Raw genomic sequence first — 16,752 nt, forward strand, 5'->3', positions numbered from 1 at the left:
CACATAACATTATTTGTGTGTTCAGTGAGAGAGATCTCCTAAATTATTTACACCCAGAACTCTCTAATTGGTATCAAGTTTTTAAATGGGGTCAAATGAGCAGTTCCATGCTGCTTTCTCTTGCCTTAAGTCTGTATCATTACATCTGGAGCTACAGTGCAGCTATTTCAATGAACTTGAACGTCTAAATGCTGTATTTGCCTATTGACTGGGGCTCTACTCTCAGACTGGAGAAATACGCTGCATCAGGCTCATTTAGAGGAGGGAATGTAACTGTATTTTTCCACCGTCTGATAGAGCTGTTTTAGTCCATCTACTCATGTATGTTACTCTGTAAATGTTCTGTAAGAAATTTGTTGAGGCATAAACATTAAAAAAAGAGGTGCACACTCACAAACACACACTCAAAGCCTTAGGCAGGGCACAGAGATGGTATTAGATTTAAGCCCTCTAATAAAGCCAATTAGAATTACACTGCGCACTGATGAAGGCAACCTTTCCAGGGACATTCTCTCACCTCCATATATACACATCTAAGGCATGCAGCATGCACATGCACATACACACATCAGCTAAATATTTAACATTGCCAAATATCTCTTTGTTATAAAGGGATTAGATACAGTTTGTCCAATGCACCATGTTTGGCCTCAGTGTTGTTTTAACAGGCATTTCTAGAAACTTAATTTGCTTTCCTGAATCAGCTTTCCCCTCCCAGTTTTATGTCAGGGCGGGAAGTGTTCCTGGCAGTGATGATCTTTTACTGGGCAGAGGTACTGCCGCACTGGCACAGATGTGCTCCAGGGTCTCTCAGTACAGAAAGAGAAAGCTGAAACTTAAATTGTCAAAATAATAAAGGGATTAGTGACTGTAATGTGATTGCTGAATTTTAAAATGTAGTCCATTATAGCAGAATGACAAAAAACAATAAAGTAACCACATTAGTAATGCCATAGTAATGCATACATTACTTCCAAACATGAAGAACATTACACTGGCTTCCCAGAAATGTGCACAACACTAAGTTTCAGCAAGTCTGGAAGATTTGGATGAATTGACAGAACACAAGGTGTTAGTCTATATTTTTTTAAGTGACTCAAACAAGTGTTCATAAATGAGCACATTGTTGACTGCAATACATGTTATATGACAAAGATAAATATTGATGTCTATTGCTGAAATTCTCTGTTTCCTATAAGTTTACTCTACAATGAAACTGACTGTACAATATTACTACCCATATCATAGTAAAAACAACTTAAAAGATTGTGTGTATCCACCTGACAGGGCTCCAGACATGTCAAACACAAACTGGTTCAAGGTTCGGAAAGTCCAGAAGGCTTTGAGGAGCAAGAGACAGATGAAGAAAGTGAAAGTGCAGAGGAAAAAGAAAGACATGAACAAAAACCATACACAGATGAGGCAATGTCTGCAACAGAAACGGATGGGACAGGAAGTGGCCACTCATCAATCAAATCCAAGCAGGGGGATGATACAGAGGGTTGTCAGACAGCAGTGCGGTTTGAGCCAAGGAGCAGAACATGCAGAGATAGTCAAGGCAGTCTTCACGTAGTCTTCACTACACTGCATCTTTTACCTAGGTCAGACGGCAAGCAATGCAGGCCCACTGCTGGCACTCTCCCCCAGCTATCAAAGGGACAACAAGCTCAAAGCAGAATTTCATCTGGGGCTCAAAAGGTGAGTTATTTATATAGTCATCACAAACAAAACTACAACTCCAGTTTTTCCAGTTTGTCACAATATATTGTACTTATATTTTCATAAATCTTTATCTTTTCAGAGAAGATCATATCTGACCAAATCAGTCCAAAAATCTGAAGGCGGCAGAAGCATTTTGCAGAGCCCCGAGCTCAGGCCTGCACCCAGACCTCCTGTGAAATGTCCTGGAACTCAATTTGTAACCTCTTGTCACCATCCAAGAACGGGACCACACAGTGGCCTTAAGTCTTCCATTTACAGATCTTCTTCAATCTCTAGCTCTGGACAGCAAGTTCACACATTCCCTTCCTCCCATTTGAGATCGCAGGTTGAAACCTCTCTTTCTCAAACTCCTCCTTCATCTAAGCCATTTAAAAAGTGCTCTGCAAACAGAAGACAAGCTTTTTCCTTTGGCATTACTCCAAGAATTCACAGGTCTACTTCTGCCCACCAGTGAACCAAGTGAATATGTATGCAACTTTTTTTTGTTATCCTAAACATGTATATTTCTTAACCAAAAGCCGCAAAAAAAATCACTGGCTATGGAATTGTGCTCTCTGTTATCTACTTGATAATGGATGTAAAGCTAAATATTTTTGCTTGCAAAAACAACCTTCTGCTCTGGAGGAGCTCTCCAAAACAGAGTCCAGATGAGCATTAATAGGGTCCAATTTACCCCTGTGATCACACATTCTGATTTGGCAAGTACGTTCCTCCGATAAGCCATCTCAGTCAACAACACTCCTGAAACTTGACCTTATTTGAAGGCATTAGACTTTTGTCTAATGCCCTACAGTCAAAACCGTGTGTAGAAAATGCTGAGACCTTGAATCACATCATTTCAACAGAACTTGAGAAGGTTGTTTCTTACCCTACACACTGCGCCACATTCATTTTAATGCTTACAGTATGTTGTTTATTAAAGACATAACGCCTTCTCGGATCTTGGCCTCTTGTAAGACATTTTCACGGTGAGGCATTTTCATGGCTGTCCGTCTCTTCGGTATGAGTCACATGTGTTTGCCACTGTGGCTCTTTTCAGTTTGAGGAAATTGATTTGTTGCACAGATAATGTGAGCTTGCTCTTTGTCTTTGTTGTCTTGTTTCATGTCTGTCAGTGTGTCCTTTAATATTGTGGTATGCAAACTGGATCTTTAACTAAATGCTTAGTGCAAAACCTTTTATCATCCACCTTTAAAAACACCTGTCTGTCATGTAACAAGTTGGCTTTTTTTTTTTTAGTTGTATTCAGTTATTGTAAGTTGTGATTTTTGTTGTAACAAGAAATTGTTTGTAAGGAAAGGGTTTGTTAGTTTTAATTGCCACTCCTGGGTTGCGTTTTTTTTGTTAATTTTTTTGTTTGTTTGTTTTTTCTTTACCTATGTTCTAACATGAGAAGTTTTGTTTTGTATTCAATTTTGTATTCAATTCTTCTTCTTTTTTTTTCCATAAACTGTATCCACAATCACTCAATAAAAATATTTTGAGAAATGTTGTAAGACATTGTATAGTATTTGGCTTTTACTGGAAAATTAGACAAATACATGCAAAGTTCATTATTTCTTTGAAAAAGTGCTTAATACATTTACTATACCACTGCAAATTTGGTGCGCCCAAGCAAAGGTATGTAAAGGAATGGTAATGTTCGAGACTGACAAGTAAAATTTAAAAAGTGCCTTTAAATTGAGTCTTAAATTTGTTTCCAAGTAACAAGCCCAGCAACTACTTGCAGGAAGGCAGCACTGATGGCATTGAGACATCCACCCACGTCTCTCTTCCACTCCCTACGGTTTGTTTTGGTGTGAGTTAGTGCTGATTGTGTGTGTATCACGTCTTTGCCCTGCGAGACTCCTGCCAATCGATTCAAGGTGAGACCTGTCGATTAAACACCCTGACCGGTGCTCTCTACCTAACCCCGGGGTGATTCAATCCCACCCCTTATACACACGCATGCGCTCGCGCACACACGTACACACCCACTTCACCTGTCATCCATCAATACCTCCATCAGGGCCTCTATTGATCCCCTCCATCCAGCCTCTTCACCCCACGCAGTACAACATCAGGGCCAGGATGACGTTGGTGCAGGTTTAATTTTTGGCAGATTTACAATAAAGCTCAAGTTATTATTTAACTCTTCCAGCTGCGGTGTGCTCTTTGATTTAGCACCCTGGGAGAAGATGAGTTACAGCTGACACTGAGAATCTGCTGGGGCTGGAATGGTAGGCACCCGGTTCATAACTCAGCCGCCGAATGTGTAGTTAGTCAATCACTTGATCTGTAATCACAAATGCTGCCAGAAATTACATGAGTGATGAGCTGTAATAAAAGCACTTACTTTTCCTGCTCTGTCTCTTAAGTGTTATTGGCAGACCCCTCTCTCCCAGGAGGCCATGGCTGTGAAACAAAATCCCGATATAAACTGCCTCATTGGTCCCTGCCTCACGCGCTGTCTCTGTGGCGTACTGTATGTGTGTATGTGACTGTATGTGAATGTGTGTTAATGCAGAGTGCTTCCACCACAGTGTAATACAAAGCTCTTTTTGACAGTCTTTCTTCAACTTTTAGATTGCCTTGCTTCAGGACAAATGATCCTCACTCCAGTAAAGACAGTCATGCTCGTCTCTATCATTTATAATCTCTACTGTCGGCAGAGATGCAAAGACACTCGCTCACAATGACTGTTTTTAAATAGGCCTGGCACTATTAATTGTTAAATAAAACACTATTTAAATTTACTTCTAGACAAGTTGCTATGCAGTAGTTTAATATTATAGTAAAACTTTCCCAACCCTGAATTTGATCTCAGCCAACCGTGTACTCACAGTTTATATTACATTAACAACATGACCTTACGTACAGTAATCAAAACATGTCAGGGCCAAGACTCAAACCTTTCTTTGACAGTCTGTGACTCCCAGCTCAGTAGCCTTTAGCAGGAGTTCATGCACGACAGTTTTATTGATACAGACCTCTGTAATAATTACACAGCGTCTCGCATGCACTATTGATCAGGCCTATTGATAAAGTCATATTTTACTGTAAAGGTCTGTTGATTTGATGCATTACAGCATAAATCTGTCCTCACAAGCAGTTGAGCTGGAAATCCGACTGCAGAGTGACGGATGCTCTCACAGATAAACACACGCAGGGCTGTTTATATCCATTGTTTGATTGAGGTTGGGTGACATAAGTTTAAGATAGTGATGTAATGATATTCATATCTTTAGTCCAACCGCATGAATAGACGATCACACAGAGACGACAAGTGAGATCTGCCTTCCAGTCCAGCTCATATGATGTGATATATAAGCGAGGGTGTTTATAGAGTCACTGCTCCATCTTATCATGATTTGTGTTGTCAGCAGGGGCTGGATCTGCATGACGTTAATAGATTCTGATGTGGTTCAAATGCCCCATGGTGAATGTGAAATAGAGATGAATGTGACAGATCGCACAGGACTTGTCCTGTATATAAACGGCCTTTGGAAATGTTCTCACAGGGAAGGAAGGATGGTGTAAATGCTGGAGTGTGGGGGAACGCCAATGCTGGTATTAAAATGGTAAGAATGCGATCCTCACAGCTCACCTGTAAGTCGAAACAAGGAAGAAATGCAGGTGATTTTTTTTTCCAAGAAAAATCATCAGATTGGTTTGCTATAAGGTTTACTGTTATTAAAAGAATCTTTGGCATCCTGAACCTGCAAACACCCTGAACTGTACACTAATGGAGAACTAAATGTAAAGTGTCAAGTAATATGCACTGGTGTTGCGCATTATCACCCTTTGATCTTCCCATGGAAAAATATAATATGTGTAATAAGGGAAAAAAGCAAATTTATTACCATTGGAGGAAAGGAAAATAGATCTTTATGGTCCAGGTTAAAAAGCAGCTTACTAGACCATGTTTCCGTTTTGGCCGGCAGTTCAAAAGCATGTTTTCTTTTCGAATTTTTCTCTGGCCGGATTCTGAATCACTTGGGGGCAGTTCGCAAAAGGCTGTGGTGCACCATTGCCGGGCTGGTTTTCACATTTAAAGAGCCAAAGATACATGGGGAACATGTTCACGTTCAAAAGGCCTACAAAACTCTAAAAGCTGGGATATTGAGTTAATTGCTGGCCCAGTCAAAGCAAGGCTGATGCTGCAAAATGCGGTGTACAGCCTCGCTGTAGAAGAGGACAGAGGAGTGAAAACTGCTCCTAATTACCAATGATTTGCTGGATAAGCATGTGACCTGCTACAACATGAGCAATTTTAAATGACCTGGAATCTTAATGACAGTAAACAAAACTCATGAAAAACAGGCTATAAAAACGAAAAAGGGATGGCAGTTATTTCTAAAAGGGGTTTAGAAATATATAGTGGCTGAAATAAAAATAAAGATTTTTATAAAATAGCAGATTAGAGTGTTTTTGGCTTCATTCGAGGACTTCTATTGTGCATGGTTGTTACAGCATCAAATCTACCAACGGAATTGTTACAAAACTAAAGCACACCACTGACTTTGAACACTACTTTTGTACCACAGCTGTCTGAAATGCTAATATATAGTCTTGTGGAATAGCAACAATACCTCCAGTGTGTTCCCCAGAGCTGGAGGGAGGAGGCAAGACAAGACAAAGACAGTTTTTAATCCGAGCAGGAAGCATACAGTGGCGATTCACTGTGAAATGGTGAGTGATATGACTGAGTAGTGTATTTACTGAGTCTGACAGGGTAGGAGAAAGAGAGTGTTTTCTTCCTGTCCATACATTTATCCCCCTCCATAAATCACCACCAATGGGATTCATAAATGTGGAAGAGCAAACGTCGTGTTGCTCCGACTCAAGCAATTCCACTTTGACCTTTAAATTTGGCATTGGTCACTCATGCTAAATGTGTGCCACGACCTTCCATGACCTTGGACTATTCATATTTAATAGCCTTTCAGTCTGATGGTTCCGCAGAATGCATACAGTATATGAATGCACACACTGCAAAGAGAAATCCAAACATTTAATGCCTTAGTTTGAGAGTCTGATCACAAGTGATTCTTAGTTGTCTAGGTGTCTATCTATGAAAATACACATAAATGAAGAGAATATATCACTGTGTCTTTATTGCTTTGATTCCATTATCCCTACTCGGCACACTCTATGAAGCCCTATGTGCATCATAACCTTTGACTCCAGCCAGTGCTTTTAAGGTTCTGCACTTTGCCCTCTCCCATTTGACCTACTGAAGTATACCTTTATAATTGCCCCTGTCGCTATCAAATGCGCATATGAGGGGGTGCAGGGGCACCAGGCATAAGTCTGTCCAGTAACCTTTTGGCCTTTGGTCCATTCATTCTGCTTGAAGCAAGCACAGCAGGTCTCCTCTGCCTTCCCACAGTCTAATACTGTATTAGTCTACATGTCTGAGTTATTGATGGTGCTTTAGAAATATTTTATTGGTCAGTCATGACCTTTGGCTGGGGCAACGCAAACACTAACCCCCCTAAAGCTTCCTATTGACATGGATATATGTATGATCACATGGTTAATAGTATAGATTTAAAACAGCTGAAGACCTGGTCTTTTGGATTTTTGCACTGTGAGCATTGCATTTCATTAAGGGTTAGCTCTAATAAAATTATCCACTGATGCTTAGGGAAAGATTTTTAGGAAAAAAAATATATAAAAATTATTCATATCAAATAATAGATTTGAATAAATATTTTATGTCACATTTCCGAAGCACAATGTACAAGTATCCATAGGAAAAATGTCACAGGCACTTTAAAATGCTAAATCTTTTCCTCATATCATCCTCTTGTCTCCTCCCATTACTTGACGCAAAACTCTCCATCAATGGAAGTGTAGCTTGCACTTAAGCACCTACAATTAAGATAAGCCTAGCCACAACTGGACAATTACCTGCCAACTAACCTTTTCTGGAGGCACTTAAGAAGGTAAGGACTCCCGAGGATAGATGTGCCATGAGTAGAACAAGCTCTTCAACAGGCCAGAAGGAGAGAGGCAGAAAGGTAAGGAGGATGTAATGTATGAGAAGAGGGGGATAGAGAGAGTGTGTCAAAAAGAGAGGGAAAATGATAGAAATAGAGAAAAAGACAGTATCATGGTGAGATTACCTAATCCTCTGTCTGAGAGGAGTATTTGAAGGACCTGGTGGTGTCAGACATGAGGGGGCTTTGTGGAGGTTTACCCAGGAGAGGCCAGCTTAGCGGTGGAACACCAGGTGACCAGTGCTTCGTCCCCAAGCACAAGCCTCAGCTTGTGGCTTTGTAAACACTGTTAAATTGATTGCAGAGAGCTGATGAGATTTCCCTGCAGCCTGGGTCATTATCACATTGTGGAGTCGCTCTAATTCACTGATACTGAGGCCTATATGGGTTGTCACTCACTTTTATGTTGTCATTTTTAATGTAAGAGGCATCGTTTCTGTCAGTGCGTATCTTTCAGGTTCTGAAGATGCAGACATTTGAAATGTGCAATGAATTTAAACACTGAGGAAGACTTCATTTCCTAAATCATTGTGCAACATTTTTAGCACCAGTGAGGGTGTCTCTGCTTCTGCACAACGGGGTGAGTTTCAGTACTGTATGATATCTGATCCCAAAAGCCCTGCGGGGCAGCCACAGCAAATCAACAATGGATTAATGGATGTGGGTTTGCTCATAAATCTCGTTGGGACTGGAAAGCATTCGAGAACAGTCAGCCTGTAGTGGTGCGCTTAATGTTACAGGCAGTTTGGGTTTCCCATCGTTCAAAGCAGTGACAGAGTAGTAAAGATGTGGCAGCATCTTATGTCTGTGTTAAATCAGTGAATGTCAGAAATGCTAGATAGTCAGTTCGCTGTGCTGAGAGCTGTACCAAAACTGATTCATTGGTGCAGATATGTTTGTGAATAACTCCAATGATTTTCCATAGCGCTCAGTGTCCAGTAGAATGACTTCATGTACCACAGCAAAGACAGGAAAAACAAAAAAGATATGTTGTGGTGACATGCACTAATTCACTCGTGTCACTACAGCCCTTCAACCTTAGCCTAGTGCGTTAAGGCCTCGCCATAGATCACAGTGGTTAACAGTTAGCTGTTCCTGCAGGTGTGCAGAGAATGGCTGTAACAGTCTCCATTACTGGAGAGAATGGCCCAACTCCCACAGCCCCCTCCAGACAGTGCTGTCATTACCCATCCATTGTGAGGCCTGAGAGGAAGCTGTAAGTACGGCAGACTTATGGCTTTGTTAGGGCGACTGGATGCTCACCTCACATGCAGCACCGGATAAGGAGGTATGGCGGCATGGAAGCCAGATAGAGTGATAGAGACTGAGGATGAATCAAATACTCCCATGATGCCCCGCCACCATCTCCACGGCCACCCCCTGATGGGGTTGTGAGTTGAGTGCATGGTGTAAGGTGGCGAGGGTTATTTGGTGCTATTTTTACAAGAAACGGGCTGATTTGTCTTAGGCCATTACCGTCTATTACAGCTGCGAGTCTTGGGGAAAAGGTGGGAAGCGGCAGACGCTGGCATTCTGCCTAAAGAGAAATCAATGAAACAAATTAATCCTTCGCAGGCTGCAGTGACACCGTAATCCATCATTCAGGGGGCGCTTTTACACGCTGAATCAGGGAGCAAGTCAGGGAGGAGGAGAGCTTGGCGGATGGGTGGGTGCATGTTGGTTGAGAAAGGGTGGGGGGAGAAGGGCGGGTGGGGAGACCAAACCCCTGGGGGACAGGGGCAGACATCCATGCTTCAGTAACACTGTGGTAACGGTGGGTGGTGGCAGGGAATTGAGTGGCTCTGAGCCCTGCCTTTACATCCTTGAGCTGCCTGTGGACATACATAGTAGTAGGAGGAGAAAAGGGACGTAAACACAATCAGCTAAACTACACCATGCACACAGGCACGGTTGTGATTATACACATATTTTCTCTCTTTTTTTACGTCACGTGATGGCTATTTCAACCCCACAGGGCTAATGGCTGATGCTGAAATTCATATGAAAGCTTTATAATTTGCTTCGCACTGAAAATACAGGCAACCAACTGGTCAGTAATGTATGGACATAACTAAGATGTCAAAGAAAGGAAAGAAAAATGTCAGTAATTGGAGCTTTGCAGGATTTCACTTTGTTCTTAAGAAACTGAGGAACCTAATGAGCAATATGCAAAAAACTCACTAATTGCTTGTCTGTGAAGGTAAAAATACACTAAAAAACAGATCACCATCTCACTATTCAAAGCAGTGTGCTCCATACGTGTGCTGAGATTTGCTGTGGTGATGCCCCAGCACAGAGCCACTCAGGGCGCAGATCTATCTGTGTGATTGAAACATGTGATCATCTTCCCTGTGAGGAGACAGCGTTGTCCAGGCCAAGATCCACGTGAAGCAGCTGCACAGTCTGTTGAATCTTGTAACACTCGGAGTCAAATGGTACCACAATTCAAGTGGGAGCGAAGAGTGGAAAAACACACACATACACACATATCAAGATTGATGTGTTTTTTATTAAGATCTTTGCTGTGTTGCATTGCCTCTTAGTAATCTTACATCATTATGAAATCAAATTCAAGAGCGTGATCCATTCGGCGCTACCGTCTCAGCCAGCTTTGTTGGTCTCGAGGCTCCTTTGCAACAATTGTGGCTGCACAGTCATCGATGGTGACTGTGTGTGTTCATATAACAGTGACTTTTGTAGCTGATGAAGGGTGGTGAGGTTCATTGCGTTAAAAAAATGACAGTTTATGCAGAAACACTACAACAAAACCTTTATTTGCTGCCTTATTTTAACAGGGGGCTCCACTTACCTTTACCAGCTCCTGGTAAAAGGAATGCGGGTGGTTGGCTCCTTTCTTCCTCAAGACACAGGTGGTAGCATTCTGAGGAACGGCATGTTAGAAAGAAATCTGAAAAAATATTGTGGGCGGAGGAATAAAAGGAGGGGGGTGAATGTGGAGGGTGAAGGAAGAAGGAAGGGAGAGGTTGAGATTAGGAGTGGGTGGGGCAGCAAAGAGGAAGGGTAAAGGGAGTAAAGGGATGGAAAACAAGGAGTGGAGGGGAAAAAATCGAAAGGATGGAAAAATGTGGGGATATTGCAGCAGAGCGGATGGTGTGAGGGAGGCAGTGTGAGAAATGTTGCCGGAAATGCTAGAGCCAGCAGCGTGTGTAAAAAACCACACTGCAACATTTCTCATCCTTGACATCACTGACAGACTTTCCAAACACACACAGTGTGCTTTCAAAGTGCACGGTTGTAATATCCAAATCTTTACCGCAGCTTCTCCTCTCAGATCATACTCTTTTGTTTTCCTTCCTTCTGTAAACACGGCAGATGTCAGAGGTATTAAATTTAACCAGTGCTGTAATTCTTAATTTGAAGGGTGTGTGTGCTTTAAGATTCCCACAGCAAATACAATAAAACATGTTTGTGTGCAGTGAGAACATTCTTTGACTCGCTCTCGAAGCCGTAGAAGAGACACACTGAGAGGAGTGAAGGGGTGAGGAATGACGGATATGAGGAGAGGAGAGGAGGAGGACAGAAGATTGTTGTGGAATGTTTGCAGATCTGGCCAGAACTCGACCATCTCATTTGTCAGGGCTTGACCTCAGCTCTGGGGTTAAAGGTTAAAGGCAACATCTGAGGGAAACTGACTCGGCTATCTCACGGCCGCACACACACACACACACAGGCAAGTAAACACACAAATGTGTGAGAGTGTCTCTCCTTCTGCATGCTCTCACACATAATTCAAGCTCATGCACACTACATCTGTATATATCATCATTAATATCCATCCCAGTCTTATTTGTTTTATTAAAACCGAGTGTTATGTTGACCCCTAGCTATGAAAAGATTAGCTGCCAGTTTCCCAAAAGCATACCAAAGACTTTTTCCAAAACAAAGCACTGAAGAAGAATTTGAGTTCCAGGATGCTTGGATTCATTTCTGAGTAGAAAAGCTTGGAGTGTACTCGATAAACACACACTCCTGTACATAATGAAACAGAACAAATCAGGACTGGGCAATGGATTTCGAAGAGAGCAGCTCCTTAAAATCAAAGTAATGATTAATTCACCTTTTATGTTATATTTACCGCTCTTCGTGGTCGCAATTCTCGTGCTTCTAAGCAGACGCGTCACTGTCACTGTCCTATGACCACACAACACTTGCCATAAATTACATCTCATCCGAGTGTCAGCCCTTCACCACACCAACATGTCCCACTGTGTGTCCAGGCAGCAGGCCACCGTGTTCCTCTTTGCCTGTGAGGTGACAAACAACACAAACTTAGCTGCAAAGGGCAAGGTTAACCACACGGAATCACTCAAACAAACTCTCTCCTCCAAGTTTCAAATTAAAGTGAGGACATAGCAGGAAATGACAATGTGTGTGGCCCGTTTCAGTGACCCACATAAACAGCAGACACCTGTGAGTCATATGAAATTAAAACAATTGGCTGATGGCAGCTACGCCTTGCATACTGAAAACGGCGGAACTCAGTCATGTTTGAGAGCATTTTTTATTATTATTATTATTCATTCATCTACAAATAAAGCGAAGCAGCAACTCACTTAATGTGACTGCACTTCCAGACACTTCTGTGCCCCTGTTAGGGAAACAAATTGTTCATTTTTTTGTTGTTTAAAATGCAGCCTTCCTCCCCGTTTCTCTTTTATTCAGCTTTAAAAAAAAAAAAAAAAAGGAGAGAGAGAGAGACAGGTAGTGCAGTAGCTAATATTCATGGCTTTGAGATGCATTTTAAATCACACACCTTTGTCATTCTTTGGCCGGAGACATCAAACAGGTGCTATGAATAATTTATCTTAAGAGTTTCACATTGATAAGGTCACAATCTGCCAGGTCTGGACACTAAACACAGGCCATCTTCACACCTTCACTTTGCTGTCTTTTTAACACACATGTGCCCTCACACACACTAAAACACACTCCTTTTAAATGAAAACGTCAGCATGCGTATGTGTGTGTGTGTGTGTGTGGGTGAGAGAGAAAGAAGGAGTTAGTGTGTCTTTTGATGTAAATATTTTTAATAGTTGCTCGACTTAGAATTGTGTGACGTGATAATATCTACATGTTAAGACATATTTCTCATACAGTATAGATCAATTTATGGCACAAAATATTTTTAAAGTTGGTAAATCTGCACGAATATGCCTCTCACTCAAACTGCCTCAGAGAATTACTGGGAAATGATTTCCTCTGTACTGATGTAAACTAGACTGCAGCAGCGTGCTCAGTCGCTCATGGTTCAGCTACACTACATTTCTAATTAATCCCCTGCTGTGTGTTGATTTTTTTTTTTTTCAGGGAAAAATGAGAGGAAAATAGTGCAGTGCTTATATCATGCCACTCATTCAAATTAGAAGGAAGGGATGGGAAAACTATAGCAAAGTATCACCAAAGGTCATCAGTCATTGCAAGGCACCATAGCCCATAATGTAAACATCAGTGTGTTAAAGTTACCAGAAGCGAACTAATTAGATTCGTAAATGCTGTCTGATGTGAAATTTTCTGCCATAAATATTTTGAAATGGGAGCTAACTCTCATAGGTGAGTCCGTCACCCACTACAGCGCTATGGCAGTGACAGGACAATCTGAACATTAAGCGCACAGGAAAACACTCCTCCGCTGTGCTGACCCCCCTCTTCCTTTTCTCTCCTCGTCTGTCTCTCGCTTCTTGTTCGCTTAAGAAGTAATCGCAATACTTAAAAAAAAAAGAAAGAAGGTTTTGCACTCTTCTGTGTCGGAGAGTAATCTCGCTCTTCTGTCGCTGGGCTATATTTCTACAGTGTGTTGTCGGATAATGTGAGGATGGGATGAAAGGTAATCTGCGTGCAGAATTCCTAAAGCTCCCTTATCCTTGTTGAATTTCTCAAGAATTCCACCTTTGGCCCCCCGGTTTCCCTGAAATAAATTACCTTAAGGTGCCTTCACGAACCCCCGGTTAGGTTTTTTTTTTTGTTTTGTTTTGGGGGTTTTTGCGTTGCCCTCTTTAAACTCAGCCAAGCAGGTATTAAGTCCCGTTCTAATTCACTTTGTTGCTCAGGGCTGCATCTCTCCCTGAATATTTGACAGGCACTTGGGGAATGAGACTAAATTATTTCCCAAACTTGCATGAAAATAGTCCTCACAATATTAAAATTGCGTTGTGTTGAGCATTTCTGATTACAGTGTTGCATTAAGTTGACACAGTAATATAAGCAGGTTGCTTTTAAGGCAAACCCTCCGGGCACTGACAGTCACAAGCCCTTCTGATAAAACATTTTCCCATGTCAGTTAATTTTCTGTTAGTTTTTCCCTGTGTATTGGGCTTAGCTACTGATTGATATACGCTAGGCTTCCTTCCACGCTGGTTTCCTAAGAAGTACACACGCTGTTGAAAAATCTGTTTCCCTTCATCTAGCTCCTGGTACTTAAAGTTTGGTTTTTTGGTGTACTACAAAATTACAGTGTTTGCACTGTGGAACCACGAGGGTTTCAGTGCTAATGGATTTATAATCTCCGTCTCTGGGACCATCCAGAGTAATTAGCACATAGGCTCTAAAGAAATGATGGTTAGTGAGCAATAAAGCCATTGCCCATAGCATAAACTGACAGCCCCTCTAACCTAACCAACCTAAAGTCTAATTGGGAAAGTCGTTGCAGTCATTGTCCTAAATTATAGTCTGGGATTCGAAGTCCCTGGAAAGAGACTTCAATTCATGACACGTTAACTGAAGGGAGCGCATCTCTGCACACACACATCTACAGTAAATATAATGAGAAAATAAACATTTATTTCCATACAAACTAAAGCGGCATAATATAAAGATAAAAGCATGCAAGAAATTATCACGGTTGTTGTTAATAAACTTAAAATCGTGCACATCCGTTGTTGTTGGCAACTGAAAATGAAACTTTTTCTTTGTTTTGGGAATCACTTTTAATATATGTATAGTTTTCATTAATAATTAGTAAATGATTTATCGTGTGGACTCTGTCCTGCTAATTGTTTAGGTCTCCAAATAGTTCAAGCCCATATGCTATTACTGATTTTATATATTCCGACTATTTCTCACGAATCGTCTTTCCATTAAGAGCAATTAGATTATGTCTATTGAAAGTTGCTGATCCATTGGGGGGGGGGGGGGGGGGGGGGGGGGGCAATGGGATAAAAGGCGATTTCAAGTGACCTTCCCGTCCCTTTCACACCAATCCGAGCCTCCAGAATAATTTGGGGATCAGTTTTGGACAAAAAGAAGCCCCTCAACACCCCCCACCCGCCCCAACAACCCATACCCTTCACCCACCCCCCTTTTCAACACACAACCACTCAGAGTAACAAAACCGCCAGTTTAAACATGAGAATTAGTTCTATTTTTTTTAATCAATATTATTAATTTTAACTTGCAAGAAAGATGTCATTTAGGTATTTTTTTACAATTCTTATATACTTTTTTAAGAACAGAGTAAGGTGTTGAAAAAACAAAAAGGGTGCAGAGTAGCAATCAGACTGCTGCTTTAAAAACCAAGTCAAAGTCTCAGTTGTTTTGAAGAGGTCACGTGACGTGTTATTTTAGATTTAACTACTTCAGCATAATTACAAAAACTAATTTCATTTTGTTTCCCAACTAAAACAGGGCAAATCAACGGACCACTACAGGTTTACTGTTAACACGAAGAAACAAATATGTTGGAAGTCAGTTATATATATATATAAATATCCCCAAAACATTAAACTGAAAGACTGGCAAAGGACTAAATTCTGTATTATCTCTTTCTTTTTTTGTCGTTTTTTGACTCACTCATTAGTAAGTAAGGTCAGATAAATGTAAATGCAAATTTTTCAATGTAAACACATTTTAATTAAAGTTAATTAAATATTTATATATCTATATAGAGAGATATAGATATAGATATATAGATATATATGGGAATATCTGTATTATATATAAGAGGTACACATCATTATCTCCCCTGGGTAACAAGCGCACCAAGGGTCTGTTTAGAACATGAAAAAAAAAAGTACAAATAACTTCTGTGACAAACTTTTTCACACTCCGCAGAAGCGGGGTTTAAACTTCTTTGGTGTAGCTATATCCTGTGCTCCACTTGACTTTTCATCAGTGTGTGTTACTCAAATAATAAACATTCGGGAGCAACATGGGAGATATTAAACGTTGCTTATAGTTGCATGCATAAAGGAGAACATCACTTCATTCCTTTTTGATGGTTTAATTGTCTTAATTTAGCACGCAGGTGTTGACGTCGCAGGGATCAGCTGTATGTGGCCCTTAAGCTCGGCAAGCAGAAACACAACACTCCTGTGTACACAGGAGACGTTTTGAGCTGAGGCCCCTGGAAAAGGTAATCAGCCTCTAAGCCCCATACAATGTCTTATTGAATATACTGCGGTTACAAACTCTGAAGTGATTACATACACACAATCAATAATAAACAGACCTTCAACGCTTTTTTTTTTACTAATGTTTTTTTTCCTACATCAGTTTGCATCGTTTTAAATGCTCTGAAATGCATTCCTGTTGTCATCTGGTGTTTTATTAGGGAGCCTTGCACTTATGACCTCAGTGTTTTCCCAACTGATTGTGCTGCTTGTTGGTTTCAGCTGCGTTAAAGTTGCATTTTGTGAGCTTTACAAAGTCTGAATTTGTGTACAGAGGGCATTATTGATCACAGATTTGGCAAAACTGCAATGTGCTTCCCATTCTTACAAATGTTTATCTAATAAGGTCCTTTGACAAAACTACCATGCGAGGGAAATTTAAGCAGCCATAGAAATTCTATTTGTGGTTTATTCAAGTTTTATTGCAATGGAAAATGTCAGCCTTGTCTATTTCGAGACCGCAAATAATCTGTTGCAAAGCAAACCGTTGCATTGCAGTCAAAGTAGGACTGCTGCTATATAATGCGCAAATGCATCAATCACCTGAATGACTCGCTTTGTTAATGTGATTATGTCATTCTTTAGATGTTTTTTTCCAATAAGTTCATATTTTATGGAGACGTCCGTATTTTTCTACCCGA

At 40.9% G+C, this 16,752-nt stretch overlaps 1 protein-coding gene and 1 long non-coding RNA gene across 11 annotated transcripts in view; one reads left to right on the forward strand and one right to left on the reverse strand.

Annotated features, from left to right (window-relative positions):
* Positions 1–3,060, forward strand: part of LOC113033075 (ultraviolet-B receptor UVR8-like) — a 307,088-nt gene extending 304,028 nt beyond the window's left edge. For 9 of the 10 annotated variants that reach the window (XM_026186380.1, XM_026186381.1, XM_026186378.1 and 6 more), the window contains 2 exons: positions 1,288–1,698; positions 1,802–3,060. In XM_026186380.1, the coding sequence (XP_026042165.1) occupies positions 1,288–1,698; positions 1,802–2,176 (786 nt within the window). In that variant the 3' untranslated portion in view covers positions 2,177–3,060. The remainder of the gene's footprint in view (positions 1–1,287; positions 1,699–1,801) is intronic. The other variant, XM_026186387.1, reaches the window with a different exon arrangement.
* Positions 3,061–10,195: 7,135 nt separating this feature from the next.
* LOC113033991 (uncharacterized) lies at positions 10,196–11,971 on the reverse strand. Its single transcript, XR_003274108.1, has 2 exons — positions 10,516–11,971; positions 10,196–10,406 (listed from the first exon to the last, which is right to left on the reverse strand). It is a non-coding gene; the product is annotated as an uncharacterized LOC113033991 (long non-coding RNA).
* Between the last annotated feature and the right edge of the window lie 4,781 nt (positions 11,972–16,752).

The sequence above is a fragment of the Astatotilapia calliptera genome, chromosome 12 (assembly GCF_900246225.1).
Source record: "Astatotilapia calliptera chromosome 12, fAstCal1.2, whole genome shotgun sequence".
In the NCBI taxonomy this organism is placed as follows: domain Eukaryota; kingdom Metazoa; phylum Chordata; class Actinopteri; order Cichliformes; family Cichlidae; genus Astatotilapia; species Astatotilapia calliptera.